Consider the following 14,208-nt stretch of genomic DNA (forward strand, 5'->3'; position numbering starts at 1 on the left):
ACTCGAGTCCGCAGCGCCAAGGCTGCAAGAAAAAACGCATCCAGCCCAAGCAGCGACAGCCAGCAGCAACCCACATACACCCACATCCACTCCGTCAACAACGGCACAGGTAATGTGAGAGGTGGTAGGTGGTAAATGATGGTGATGGATGATAAAATTAAATTAAATCAAATCAAATTACGGAGCTTCCTAAATGAGCATCCGTCTCAGTCGCCATCTTAAGTTGTTTATCTTTACAATATAATTGTAAGTTTGTGTAATTTAGATGGGGTTGGACAACTCATGACCTTCAGCCGGGCTGCCTGTAATTGTGAAGCTAGTTTTGTGATCCATCAGATAACAAAAACTGAGAATCCAGCAAATTTCAATTTCTGTCTTTTTTTTAAAAAAAAAATATTCCACGGCTTAGTGCTCACTGAGATGGTAAATCTGTACTTCTGGGCAGGGGAAGGCTCATGTCACTGAAAGCTCCTCCACATCAAAATTCCCTTGATGTAGAAAAGTAGATCTCTGTGAAGGCTCAGATAGCCCTACTTTGTAGGGAAGATTTATTTTATTTTATTATATGGGGGAGTATTCAGTCAAGCAAGCCCCCACCTGCAGTTTGAAGTAGTATGGCCCAGGCACTATTTTACCCTTTCAGTAAGAAAAATAGGCCTTACTCACATGGCTGTGGCAATAAAAATGAAGAGTCCAAATGTTGCTTTTGCAGAGTCCACTGCTGAGAAGTGCTCTGATCAAGCGTCAGAATGAGGCCTGAGCAGAACAGGTGCTTATAGCACTACTTGCCTCTTACTAACATTCAGAAGCCTGCTGGGCTTTCCCATTCTCTGACACTCTCTCCCCGACTCCCAATTATTAGTGCAGCCAGCATTTTCTCATTATAATTCTCCTCATAACCTTGGCCCTTCTGAGCTAACTTCTCAGCGATGACCCAGAATCCCATGGGAGGAGCAAGGAAGAGGTGCTGTGAAGAACATCCTGGTGGAGTTCTAGAAGATGAGTACCATGGCACCAGCTGCCAAAGATCATTCCTGTATTAGCCAGATGTCTTGAAGGTCAACTGTAGCTAGTTCCTCAGCTGCATCAGCCAAGGCACCTCTCCCTGGTCAGAGTAAGCACCGTCCTCACCATTTTTTATTGGTGAGAGGAGGCTGACATTTATTTATTTATTTATTTATTTTAATTTATATACCGCCCTAAGCCCGAAGGCTCTCTGGGCGGTGTACAAAAAGATAAAAAACAAGCAATGTATAAATACAATAAATACAATAAATCAAGAAAACAAAACAAACAAACAATAAAAGAACCAAACAACATCCAAAATACAAATAATGATGAAAATGCTATTAAAACATGATGCTATATAGCAGGGGTAGCCAACACAATGCCCTCCAGATGTTGTTGGACTACGGCTCTCATAATCCTTGACCTTTGCCTATGCTGCCTAGGGCTCATTGAAGTTTTAGTGTAACAACTTTTTGATGCCACCATGTTGTGCTACACTTCATTAGCTAAAAAAGGAAAGAAAAGTAATTGAGTACATATATTTGTGCCCATTTCCCCTGTCTACCCATTTAGTTTATTTTTTTGCAATATTTCCTGATGTCCAAACACAAATACCATTACCTCACCCCAAGACATTGTCTGTTTTTGTTTCTCTCAAACAGGAGGGCAACACAGAAGATGAGTAATGAATTTGCTTTTTCTTCTAAAATGCCCTTGTAATTTGTGGATAGCAACAGAAACTACTTTAATATTTTGGTGGGTTTTGTTTCTGCAGACTGAATGTTCACCTTAGTGGGGCAGTGAGGTTAGGTTTCGACTCTTATTCCAGTCTATTTTAAAACTCTGCACCAAGGGTGGGGAACCACCAGATGGCATAGGACTAGAGTGCCCATCATGCTGGAACATTGGCCATGCTGGCTGGGATTGAAGTGAATTGGAATCCAGCATCATCTGGAGGACCACAGGTACCCTTCTCCTGCTCTACACTCTGATGGACTTCAGAAAGTGGTGCTGTGCTCATGCAGTTGTGCACCACTACCCTTGTTTACTGCAGTAATGTCTGGCCCTCTGTGTGTTCTTTCCACATAACTGATTCATGATTGGCTCCATCTACCCTTCTCTTTCCAGTTTTCCTTCTGTTGCTATGGCTCAGTGCTGCCAACTAAGAGCATTCTCATGTTCAATTTCTCATCAGGACACCACCTCCCTTGCCATTTCTTTAGCAGAACTGTTCAATGGCCCATTAATGCTCACCAGAGATCAGCTTGCAAACTGATTCTTGAAAGAAAGGGGGGGGAACCCTTTAAAACCAACTATCTCAAACTGTCATTGTTTGTCTTAGGTAAGGAGGGTGAGAGGAATTGTTCTCTCTCATAATTGAGAGAGTAAGATATCCATGGGAACTGTATTTAAAAATCAGCAAGTAGGGGCAAACTGAATATTCCTTTCCAGTATCAGCAAATAAAATCGTGTGGCTGAAACCCTGGACTTCAACTCCCGTTAGTTCCAGCTGGTATGACCAGTGGTCAGGGATTATGGGACCTGTAGTCTAACATTATTTGAAGGACCACAGGTTCTTCATACCAGCCCTAGAGCAAGTCTGTCTTTCTGCATGAGGTTTGATTATGGCAAAAGGTGGGATTTGATACTGAAGAGCGTTACTAACAAGGAGGAGATGGCCAACTATCACAGCCCATTGTGGTAGTTTGCCACACAAACTGACCTCCTCACACTCAACATGACTTGTTCTGCTTGTACCATAAGGCTGGTGTCAACTTTTACTGAGGGCTTTGCCATTAAGAGCAGCTGCTTTCAGGCCTAGCCAGAGAGAGACATTTTAGCATTTACTTGGCAGAAAAATAGCAATGTTAGACAGTGGGCAAGCTATTGACAAAAATCTCCATTAACCTTTTTAACCAATTGCTTTGGGGGCTGGACCCATTCTTCAGGCCACCTGATAGCTCTCCTTGAAATGGGATGCCCCCCTTGGTTTTGTTTTGCTTGCTTCTTTTCCTCATTCCCTCTAATTTTTATTTGTGCAAACATTCTGAGATTATAGCAAAGGTCACCTCACATTTTGAGATCTATAGCTTATGCTTACAGGAGGCTTTTGTTGATACAAGAATAACACAGGTCGTCTTGGTTATACTTGATTCTTTTCTCCATTATGTTTTCTGCCTTGTAGAAATTATACAGGATTATTGTATAATAAAATGGAATAACCCAATGTATGCTGCTTCTTTAGAGGAAGGGTGCAGATATACATATGAGAAGACAGACAAAATCCTGGATTCCTACATCTAGCTGACTCTTTGGTTATCATGTTTAGCAAAGGTTGATTTTTAAGATACTTGGCTGGTGAATGAGCAGAACCATGGTGAATTGTGACAGTTTAAAGGCTGAGGGATATATTTGGGAAGATTCTTACACTGTGACTGGGCACCAGGTGGCAGCAAGCAAGTGCAGTAGCAGGTCTGTTGGAATCTAGAAAATGCATTTTAAAAAAATAAAGACAGCATTGATTGAACAAGTAAAACCTCAGTATAAAAAGCAAGTCACAGGTTTTGTAGAATACACTGCAAAGGAGAGAGCCCTAAAACCACTACTTGCCAGATAAGGCAAATCATGCCCACAAGATTTTGATTAGGGATAGGAAATATGTGGCTTTCCAGATGTTGTTGGACTCCAACTCCCATCAGCCCCAGCCAGCACAACTCATGGTCAGGAATTATAGAAGTTGTAGTCCAACACATTCAGGAGGTCCACAGATTTCCTATCCCTGGTTTAGTTTGTTTGTGATGGCTTTGAGGTTACTGAAAGTGCCAGAAAATACATCTGATCCAGCTGCAAGAAATCTGGCTTGACACTCATATTCGACAGGCCTAGAGAAACATAACATAATGCAGGAGTAAAGACAATGTAACTTTAATTATGCTAACTCATAATTGCTTGCCTATGTCCAGAAAAGTTTGGCAGTGCCTGAAGATTCACTGACTGGTTGAGAATACTAAGCGAATTTCATTTTCCTCCCATGGATTCTACTGTGGCAGGGCTAACAGGTTTGCTCTCACTTTGCAGTCTTCAAATAAAACAGATGTGAAGGCTTTGGGATAAGCAAAGATGCAGCAACACAAGCCTCTGGGCCCATAGCAAATGAAGCATGTTGATGAAAAATAAAACCAACTCCAGCCACAAACAGGTGGTGTCCCGAAGAAGAATCTTTGCAAAGCCATTGCTGTTGGACAGAGAAAACTGTACTCGGGCTGCAGAATAGCAAAATTACCGTTTGGGTTGTATGTATTTTGCATGTTCACAATTGCATTGTACAAACACAAAATTTGATAACTGGTGGTGAACCCCACTGTTGTTTTGTGAAAGCTCATATGACTCTGCAGATAAATTAAAAGTAGAAGTTTGTTAGTTAAAGAAGGCAACAAGAGGCTAAACTGGACTTCCAGGGGTTAGGGAGGGAAGCCTCAAGCTTGTTATTTTCCTTTCCACCACTACCCACAAGCAAATGTGCCTTTCTTGCCACCTTGCAGCACTGGCAATTTCTTAATGAAATACACATCAAGCATGCATGCACGTGGGTAATTTGAAAGTGCCATGTTCATAAAAAATATATACCTTTTTCAATCAACACAGTTCTGTAATTTATACTTTGATTTTTCATAAAGTGAACTTAAAATACATAAAGATGTACCTATACTCATATTTTTAATATAAAGACAGCCTACTTGAAGCAATACCAACAGATACTGGATTTGATTTTGTGGTTGAAGATAGGATAGTGCTTAAACACAACCAATGTGATGGCTCCTCTTGCCCTGTGCAGAGTCGACCTAAATATAGCCTGTTCTACTGTGCACACCACAATCTGACCAAGAACTTTCTTTTCTTTATCAAGGTGTAGCAGTAGTTCTCCCTGGCCTTTGGATCCTCCCCCTCCCCGTTTCTTCCATCACTAGTGAAGGCAAATGTACAGCTAGTTTTTCTCAGGCCTCAGCTCAACAGCCACAAGTTCTTGGTTAGTGACAGGAAGCAATTGTGTCATTGCCCTACCTGTGGTTGGGCTGGCTGTGCTGAGGATTACCATTTCAGGTTCCCTGGTTGAGGGGAGAGCTATAGATTTCACTGAACAGGAGGGTCACAGGAAGATTTAAAAGGCCCTTTCAGATAAATTCAAGATTAAGCTGCAAAAAAGTAGTTCATGTTGAGCTGATATATACTCTGTCTCACACATATACCAGAACAACGTAAGTACAGCAATGTGAGATCAACTATTCATCCATTTTTGAAGCATCATGATTTGTGTTTTTGGCATGTATACCCAGCACATAAGGCCATTCAGTTTTTGGTGCACTCCTATACCTACTTTCCTGGAAGTAAGTCCCATTGAACACAATGGGTCCTACTTCTAAGTAGACATATACATAATTGCACCGTTAATGGTTTATAACAATTGTCACTCAGGATGTAGAAGCAGCTTCTAGTTGAATAGCTGGCCAAAACAACAGATGCTCTTGAGTCTTAAAAAACTGTATGTGGTCTGAGACATTGCGGGGGATGATGTCCCAATTATGCCAATATGGACTTGCATGACATTTGTTAAGGTAGGTAGATTAGCCCATTTCTCTCTCTACAGCAGTCACCTCGTTCTCTCCCGCAAGCACCTATGTGACACTCACTTGTATTTAACATTGCAAAACTGCAAAAAAGAGACATACACTATTGCATTAAAAGAGGACTTTTACCTCCATACATTTAGGAATTTTGGTTTTTCAAAACATTTTATTGTCAAAAAAGAGTTAAGTAGTCAGACACTAAAAAGGGAATGATGGGAGGGACACAGAGAAAAAGATCATCACATTCTCTTAGTTAGCTGGAGATTTTACAAAATGTGTGGTTTGTTTTTTTAAAGAAAATACAATTACAATAGCAGAAGAAATCTATGTAAGGACTTGTTTAAACTTCATTCAGCCAAAGCCAGAGCTTCACTCCAACAGATTCCTCTACTATGAGCTTTTTCTTTTTCTTTTTTAAGTGAAGAACTGAATAAGGAAGAACAAGGCCAACACAGGAAGCTCTCTTAATGCTTCCTTCAGTTCTTGAGTTCATTGTAAAGGTCAGGCTCCTGTCCTAAAACTGGCTCCATCTCCCTTTGTACCAAAGTCATCTACACCATGCATTGGGGGGGGGGGAAGCTGAGGAGTTTACACAAGGAATCTTGACTCATTTTTCTTTGAAAAATGTGCCCATGACAAAGAAGAAAAGCTAGACTAAGTACACTGTTCATTAAATTAGTATTCATAATCATTATTGCTATACCAAAACCAGAAGAGAAATCTGTAATTTTAAACTGATGTATTTGCCTTGATTTTTAAAAAAAAATGTACATAAAAGAAATCTTTATACATTAATATCTATATATATTATGTACACACACACAATCTGGTTTTAGCTCTCACTTTAGCTTTTCCCAGCTAGGTATATGTTCCATTTTGTATTTGTCAAGAATCTATTTCTCTTTACTGGCTGACATTTAAAAATAAAGTTATTCAAGAGTCATTGGCAAGAAACAGCAGTACTTCCATCTCAGCAAAAGGGGTTTCTCTCCATATCTGAACTGCAACAGTAAGAAAAGTGGCATTTCTATGGAGAGAAGTCCCCCTGTCCTCAGTAAAATAACTGTTCCAGCTTGTACAAAACAAACCCTGGGCACGTAACATGAATACCCAAATGTAAGTCCTGCTCACAAATGAAGAGTGCTTTTAAAAAAATACAGAAATATTACGCCATGTAGAAATGGCTTGATCAGAAAGTGAATTTTTAGATCTGAGAGAGTTGGGAAACTTGTGTCTAGGCTGCACTTTCTCAGACTGCAGGTGGGAGAATCATATAGTCAAATCCCATCTTGCATACAGCATTAGATGTCAAAAGGGTTTTAGCCTACCCCTGCTTCAAAACATCTAGTATTCTATATGGGTAATTTTTCTTTCTTATAGGGAGAACCGTACGATCATATGATACCTTGCTGGATTTGGAATACAAACCAGGCACAGATTTGCCATGTCAGAACTGACTAGTACAGAAATCATTAACTGAACAAGACAACAGGGAGCATGTCAACAAATATAAAACATAAAACAAAAGGTTGTTGCCCATGCAGGCTAATTATCAATCCACACTGGTGTTCCAAAACAATACAAGGAACGTTCTGATGGGAATTAGATATCCATTGGCACATTGGAATAAGGGCTGAAGGAAAAAAGTCATTCTGGTCTCAGCAACAATCCCGTATGTGGAAGAGGTATAAACAAGGAATGTTGAACTTGGAAAAAGAACAGAAACGGAATAAAAAGTTAGGAAGGCACGATCTCCTGATTTCTGATTAGTTCCTTTCTCATTTGATGCAATACGTTGTTGAAGACGTCCTTGTAGGACCAGAATTTTAATTCAAGACATCAGAGAAAAATGAATTTTTTAAAAGTCAGCATTAAGTCTTGTGGGTACATATGGAAAGAAGCACACATAAGGCATATTATGAATGAGTAATACATAAGAGATACAGAAAGGCAAGAAAAAGTTGCTGACTTTTGACCCTGCCTCCCACAATGCATTGTACCTTCGTCACTGGAAAAAGGAAAGTAGACCCTGTTCCCAAAACAATAAAAGTAGGAATTTTGTTAGAAGCTCTGCAGGGCGTGGAGATTTTGGCATATAACAAAGCAGTTGATTGAAAGTAGTCATGGGGCCCTCCCATTGATCTACCTGTGCAAACCCATGAATAAAATTTAAAAACTATTGCTGTGATGCATTGAGCATTTTGTGATTCTGAGGTACACAGACTTACTTGGTGTAAGATAGAGATTTGGCTCAGTTACCTCAAAAACATACTGAGGTCTGGTTCTCAGCATCATAAAAACTTGAATGTGGACTTTTTGGGAAAGGAGCTTGTGCAAAATATGGGAACTCCACCCCATTCCATTCCCCTCTCCTGCCAACAGGCAAAGCTGCAGGGCTGAGCGGAGAGGAAGCACATGAAATCTTGTGATAATTTCATACCGATTTTGGTGCCTTATCAGCTGTGTTCCATATCTGTTTGGTGGAAATAATCTCTTGTTAAGCCGAATTACATCTCAGGACAAGCTGGAACATTGACAGAGGTTCTCTGTTCCAAATACATAGTTGCTAGAATCACACATTCTAGTCCTGGATGAAATTGGTCATGAAGGGCAGTTAATCAGATAAACAACAACAAAAGTTTCTGCCCTTGGAGGTTTTGGTGTGGTTTTTTTGGCACATTGGAGACCATGCAAAATTTAGGCATGAAAAAAATAGGATGACCAAGTGATGACATGACCACGACAATGAATTCCACCTAAGTACAACTGCATTGAATGTTCTCATCACCTTAAGATTCACATACACTTAAATCAGTATCCAAAGCCACTGAGCAGCAAGAACTCAGATGACTCAAGAGCTATACACAATAGTAGAGCTATTTTACAGTTGGTAAGAAATTCTCCCAATAAAAAGAAAGTGGTGCACTGCAGGAGGGTTTTCTGTACAACACTCACAGTAACCATTGCAACAGAAGACAGATCCATTTACATATGGCTTGGGTAGCTGATTCGTTTTTTTCACAAGTTTTTTTGCAGGTGGCAGGCTACATCGGAGAAGATTGCCAAACTGGCTTTCATTACATTTTTCTCATTTTGATGCAGTGATGGAAAGATTTCCTTCAAAAGATGTCCCCAAAACTCCCTCAAACATCTATTCTCAGTAGGAAGAGGGGTTATTTCTTGAACTGTAGACTTGGGACCCAGCAGTCAAACCAGAGAAAGTTAGCCACGCTTGTAACTAACAAGTTTAATTGATTTTAATAGGACTTTTGGGGGTGGACAGCTAGCTTTCTGTGGATTGGGGACTTCCAGTACAAGTGTTACATATGGAAAACTTTTACCCATCTGCCTTCTGTGATACGGAGCAAGTGTAACCATTTGGGTTCAAACCTAGTCAAATGTTGCTGTGTATATTTGCATAGACTAGACTGACACTTGGCTCTATTCCATTAATAGTTTGACAAAAATCCTGGAAAGCCAAAATAGTGTCTGCTGCTAGGCCTACTCAGCATAGACCCACTGAAATGAATGAACATGACTAACTTAGGTCCATTAATTTCAATGGGTCTACTCTGAGTAAAACATAGTCAGACACAATCCTAGGATTTGGAAAACGAGCATGGTGCATGAAGATTTGGAGGCAACAGCTGAGGTTTCACCTTGAGTAAAAGGAGGATTAATCAAGAGGTCCACATTTCACTAGTAAGAATTTTTTGACTTAAGATGCTGCAGTGACCTTATTGATTTTAAAACACTTCTTAAGTTGAGACTCATGGTCATGCCAAAGGCACTTGAGAGATATTGCCTTTTCAGTCCCTTTGAGGCATGCTCACATGCTGTGAGTCTGGGATGCACACAGCTTTGTTTATAAAGTTGCCCTAGTTAATAAAGCGACATGGCTCCAAGTCTGAACTCTCACGCCAGCTTCTAGAGTGCATCTCAGGTCTCTCCTAGCATGCTGCATACAATTACTCCATCTGCCCTCAGGGTACAGATTCCTTGGCTTACAGACACTAATGTACCAGGCATGCTCCAGCCAAGTCAATTGCAGTTTTATACTTTTTGCTCCTCTGCCTGAGTAAAGGTCACTGAGCAATGGCACCAGCTGCTGATGGGACTAGGTGCTGGTGTCAAAGTCTCCATCCTGTCCAATTTCTTGCTCTTTCCTGAGAACAGGGTAGTTCTAACATGCAACAAAGAAGCATCACCTTACTGATTTTAAAACAGACTGTTGATTTTAACCCCCCCTTCCAAGATTGCCAAGTTCAGTTCTGCTGCATATGCACAAGCTCAAATGTAAACTACAACAAACTGTTCAGAGACCAGCTGCTGTTAAAAACAGCTTCTGATGTTCAGCAAGATGGGTTTGAACGCAGAAAGCTCTGCAGGATACATGGAAAATAATAAGGGGTCAAGGAATAGATTACATGGGGTATGATTCAGCAGAAGCCTGAGCACTCATTAGTAAGGACTCTCGTGACCATACACATCGCATGCAATTGTGTTTCTCTCTTCTGTCATTTTTTAAAAAACTGAATGCAGTTTTTCATGCTGTGAGTTTTTAGCAGAGGAACACCACATGGTCTGCATCAACGTGCATATGTCTGGTTAACCCTTTCCCTTCCAGTTTTCTCACTCAATCAGCCTGGGAAGGGATAATTTTAAGTGAAAAACAGCCAGAAGGCACAAATTTAAGCATCCTCTTCCCTACTGTTCCTTTGGTGAAACTCACAGCTTAGTGATTCCCTTTTAGTTAACATGAAATGTTAGAGAAAAAGTACAGGCAGCTGCAAGCAATACGCAGTTTGGTCATTAGTACTTCACAGGGTTCAGCTATTGTTCTCTTTTTTCCCCAGTGCTTTAGGGCTTTAAAAGAAGGAAGGAGATAGAAGAGACAAAACAAAAGCATTTGGCATGATTTCTTTCCAAGGGATAATTGGGACTAGTTTCAGGTCATGACCAGACAAGAAGCACAAACGGGGAGTTGCATTTCTTAAAGGATCACTCTGTGGAAGAAGCCTGCATGGAGTTTGCAAGATCTTATAAATGCTCATTACAACAGGAGCCTGGGTTAAACCCCTGACCTAAAGTTCTCTCCAGCAACCTCATCTCTGGGATCATATAGCACTGGGAAAACAAATTTAGTGCTGCAGGAGAAAAATCAGGTTTTTCAGGATTCTATGTACTTTGCTAACTTCTTTGTTGGAATCCTTCTCATACACCTTCCCACCGTGCATCACTTGACTGCATATTGTATGGGAGAAGGGGGTTCCCTTCCAGCTTCTGAAGAGAATAGGCTAATGGTACATATTATATGGCTAAGATAAACAGGACACCACAAGGCCTTTTACCTTGCCTGAACCAGAACTATATCTACTATGCTGATGCAGGACTGCAGAACAATTTGTTCTGGTGAAGTTTGCCCAGCAGCAGTATTATGCTCCTGAGGTGTCTAGGAGCCCCAGAAACAACTACGATGCATTGACATGAAAAGAGAAGAAACTGTATACTTGATGAATTCCATGTGGAAGACTAGTATTCCATGGGCAAAAGGTTGACATTTAGGGGTGGTAGCGTGCTTTGTGAAAGGAAAGAGGGTAGGCCAGCAAGGATACTCTACCTGGGTCGTAAGACATTTGTTTTCATAGGCTTGCTTTATGAGGGTTGAAAGGCAAGACTGGAAGACAAGCCTGCAATCCAAGAAGTAACATAGCCCTGAAGAATGCATAAGTAATCACTACCACAAGCATCAAAAGCCAAATCCCTATACAATTGCTGAGTGTGGCCTCACCAAGAAGTTTCTTTAGTTCTGCATCGGGGAAGCCAATATTGATGCCCTCCAGATGTTGGACTGCAACTCCTATCAGCCCCAACCAACATGTCAGTGGTCAGGGATGATGGGAATTATAGTTCAACATCATCTGGAGGGCACCACGATGGACATCCCTGTTCTACATTAACTTGTAACCAGAGGGCACAGAAGAACCCAACACTCTGCAAGCCAGGCACCCCGGGTCCAATTTTTAAAATGGCTAAGATCTGCAGGTGCACCACACACAAATGAGACAAGACTGGGTGGACAGTGACACATCTTCAGTAGCACTGAAGATAACAGCGGCAGATATATATGTAAAACAGAGGACCACATGGAATATGAAGCATTCCAAATATAAGTGGGCTACCATTTTTTCCTGGAGTGAAGCAGTCAATCCCATTCCAGGCAATGGGATTTGGATAGGAGAGGGAAAGGGGAAATTGTGCTGGTTTTAGACAAAAAGGAGAACAGAAGCCATATGAATCCAAAAGGCATAATGCTGTAGCATCACTACTCAGTCAACCAAAGATGACCCAAGTGCTTTGAAGTCATGCAGGCCACAAAGTAGTCCACATCATCACCATCAGGCGCAGAGTTGTCATGTTCTTTCTGATAGTAGTGAAGAATGGTTTGGAGGGAGGATTCTAGAGGGTAGACGGCCCTCATGAATAGGATCCCTGGTTTTCATTTGGCCTCTTCTCTTTTGGAAGAACTTGGCTTTTCTGAAACCCTGTTTGCTGCACCACAGCCAACTTCATATTAAAAAGTAGAACTGTGACACTGCTAATTCATGACCAATCAAGGCCTTTGTTAACCCAGAACAGTCAAGGGCATCACGTCTGTTTGTTAAACAGAGGGCGCAGTACCATCCTTAAAAGGAAGGGCAAATCAGAATGAGGGAGAGACACTAGCAGGTGCTCCAGATGTGTTCCAAATAGGTCTCAACGTATTTCTCTTGAGCACATATGCAACAGGAGCAGCATCAAGTCTTTGGCAATGAATTCTGTCCCCAGGTCTATAGGTTCTCGCCTGGCTGATATTGAGGCTCTGTTGATGTGAAGTAGTCCTCCAAGAAAGCTTGAAGGTACTCAAAGGTTGGTCTTTCCTCAGGATCCTTCCTCCAGCACTGGCACATCAGATCATGCAGAGATTCTGGGCATTCTGGTGGACAGGGCATCCGATAGCCTCGTTCTACTTGATCAAGCACTTCCCGGTTCACCATACCTATTGGTACAAAAACAGAGACAGGTAATCAGTACCACCAGCAGTACTGGTACTACTTGCATGCAAGTGTACATACATGCAAAGCCCTCTTGGATCACAAACTTTATCACCTCTCATAAAAGAGGTACATTACTAGGGTCTTCAATAGAACAGTTAAGTCAAAATATACAAAGGTGTTGCTAACAACTTATGCTCCTGTTTCATTTGATTTGCATTACAAGAGAACACTTTAAGTAGCTCTCCTGAAGCTGGCATAAAGCAGACATGGAGAGCATGTGGCCCTCCAGATGATGGACTCCCAATTCCCACCAGCCCCAACCACCAAGGCCAGCCAATGGTCAGGGATTATGGGAGCTGGGAGCCTAGTAACATCTGGTGGTCCACAAGTTTCCCATCCCTGGCATAAAGCTTGTTACATCTCCTCTTATTTCTACCAGCATACAGAGAGCTAGAAACTTGCTAGGTATGGAGGGGGAAGAGAGAGAGAAAAATGCCTACTATAGTTCAGTTCCACAACACGTTTGTAACACATGGATGTTTTTAAGAGTTTGTAAAAATGGTTCTATTGTCTTTAGACCTTACGTTTTTTAAATTTTAGCTCATTTTTATCTTGTACGCTGGTTTGATGACTTCAGGGTGTGAGCGGATTATAAGTTTGTAAAACAATAAATTAAATGTCTTGATTATATGGGTGGTCCAGATCATATGGCTGCTTCCTCCTCCATTTCCTCCCCCCAACCCATCAGATCTATGGATGTCAGCATGAGGAGCTAGGATGTGATTCAAACCACCCATAAGTTCATCAATAATATTGCTGATGTGGAACTGAACCATGAGTAAAGAGGAGCATTTTTTACCAGGGGGTATCATTCTGCAACAGCAATGTGTAAATGGGGCTTTACAAGGAAGGCAGAGGTCTACAGTCGCATTAAAACTCTGGAGAAGTCCATTTTCTGTGAGACTCTTGCTAATTTTGCCTCTCACAATTTATTTATTCTGCCCTTCCTCCCAGAAGAAGCCCAATTGTGAAAGGCCTCATTGTCAGTGTATGTCCTCCAATATGCAGCACATACATATACACTTTCTTTTCCAAAGCTATTTTTTATTTTTTTTTAAATAAAATCTATCCCTCCTGTTTAGTATCCATGCACAACTCAGGTCAGCTTACAACAATTTAAAATCAAAATGCAATAAAAATACATGAGAGTACAGTAAGCTGGGGTTGTCTAGCCCATGGTCCACGGTGGCATCCGGCCTGCCAAGCCACAGGAAACACCCCTCCAATCCTGCAGCTTTATCTCTCAATCTGATCGGGAGATAAAATGCTCTACCTCCTCTTCAGAGATCTCAGACAGAGGGATCTTTTCACTCTGATCTTAGAGCTAAGCACCACACGACTAAGACTAGAGATAAAGCCTGCCTGTTCCTTAAGAATAAGAGGCAGCATTTCCACTAGGGTTGCCAGGTTCTTGGCCTGAGACTGATCCTGTATCTTTAGGAGAAGAGAAAGTCAGCCAAGTGCAGGTGTTCTTGCGA

At 41.3% G+C, this 14,208-nt stretch overlaps 1 protein-coding gene across 6 annotated transcripts in view; it reads right to left on the reverse strand.

Moving 5' to 3' along the window:
* Positions 1 to 5,739: 5,739 nt before the first annotated feature.
* Positions 5,740 to 14,208, reverse strand: part of SRC (SRC proto-oncogene, non-receptor tyrosine kinase) — a 141,580-nt gene continuing 133,111 nt past the window's right edge. For all 6 annotated transcript variants that reach the window (XM_061631465.1, XM_061631460.1, XM_061631466.1 and 3 more), the window contains one exon: positions 5,740 to 12,672. In XM_061631465.1, coding sequence (XP_061487449.1) covers positions 12,464 to 12,672 — 209 coding nt within the window. In that variant the 3' untranslated portion in view covers positions 5,740 to 12,463. The remainder of the gene's footprint in view (positions 12,673 to 14,208) is intronic.

This window comes from Rhineura floridana, chromosome 6 (genome assembly GCF_030035675.1).
Source record: "Rhineura floridana isolate rRhiFlo1 chromosome 6, rRhiFlo1.hap2, whole genome shotgun sequence".
NCBI lineage: Eukaryota > Metazoa > Chordata > Lepidosauria > Squamata > Rhineuridae > Rhineura > Rhineura floridana.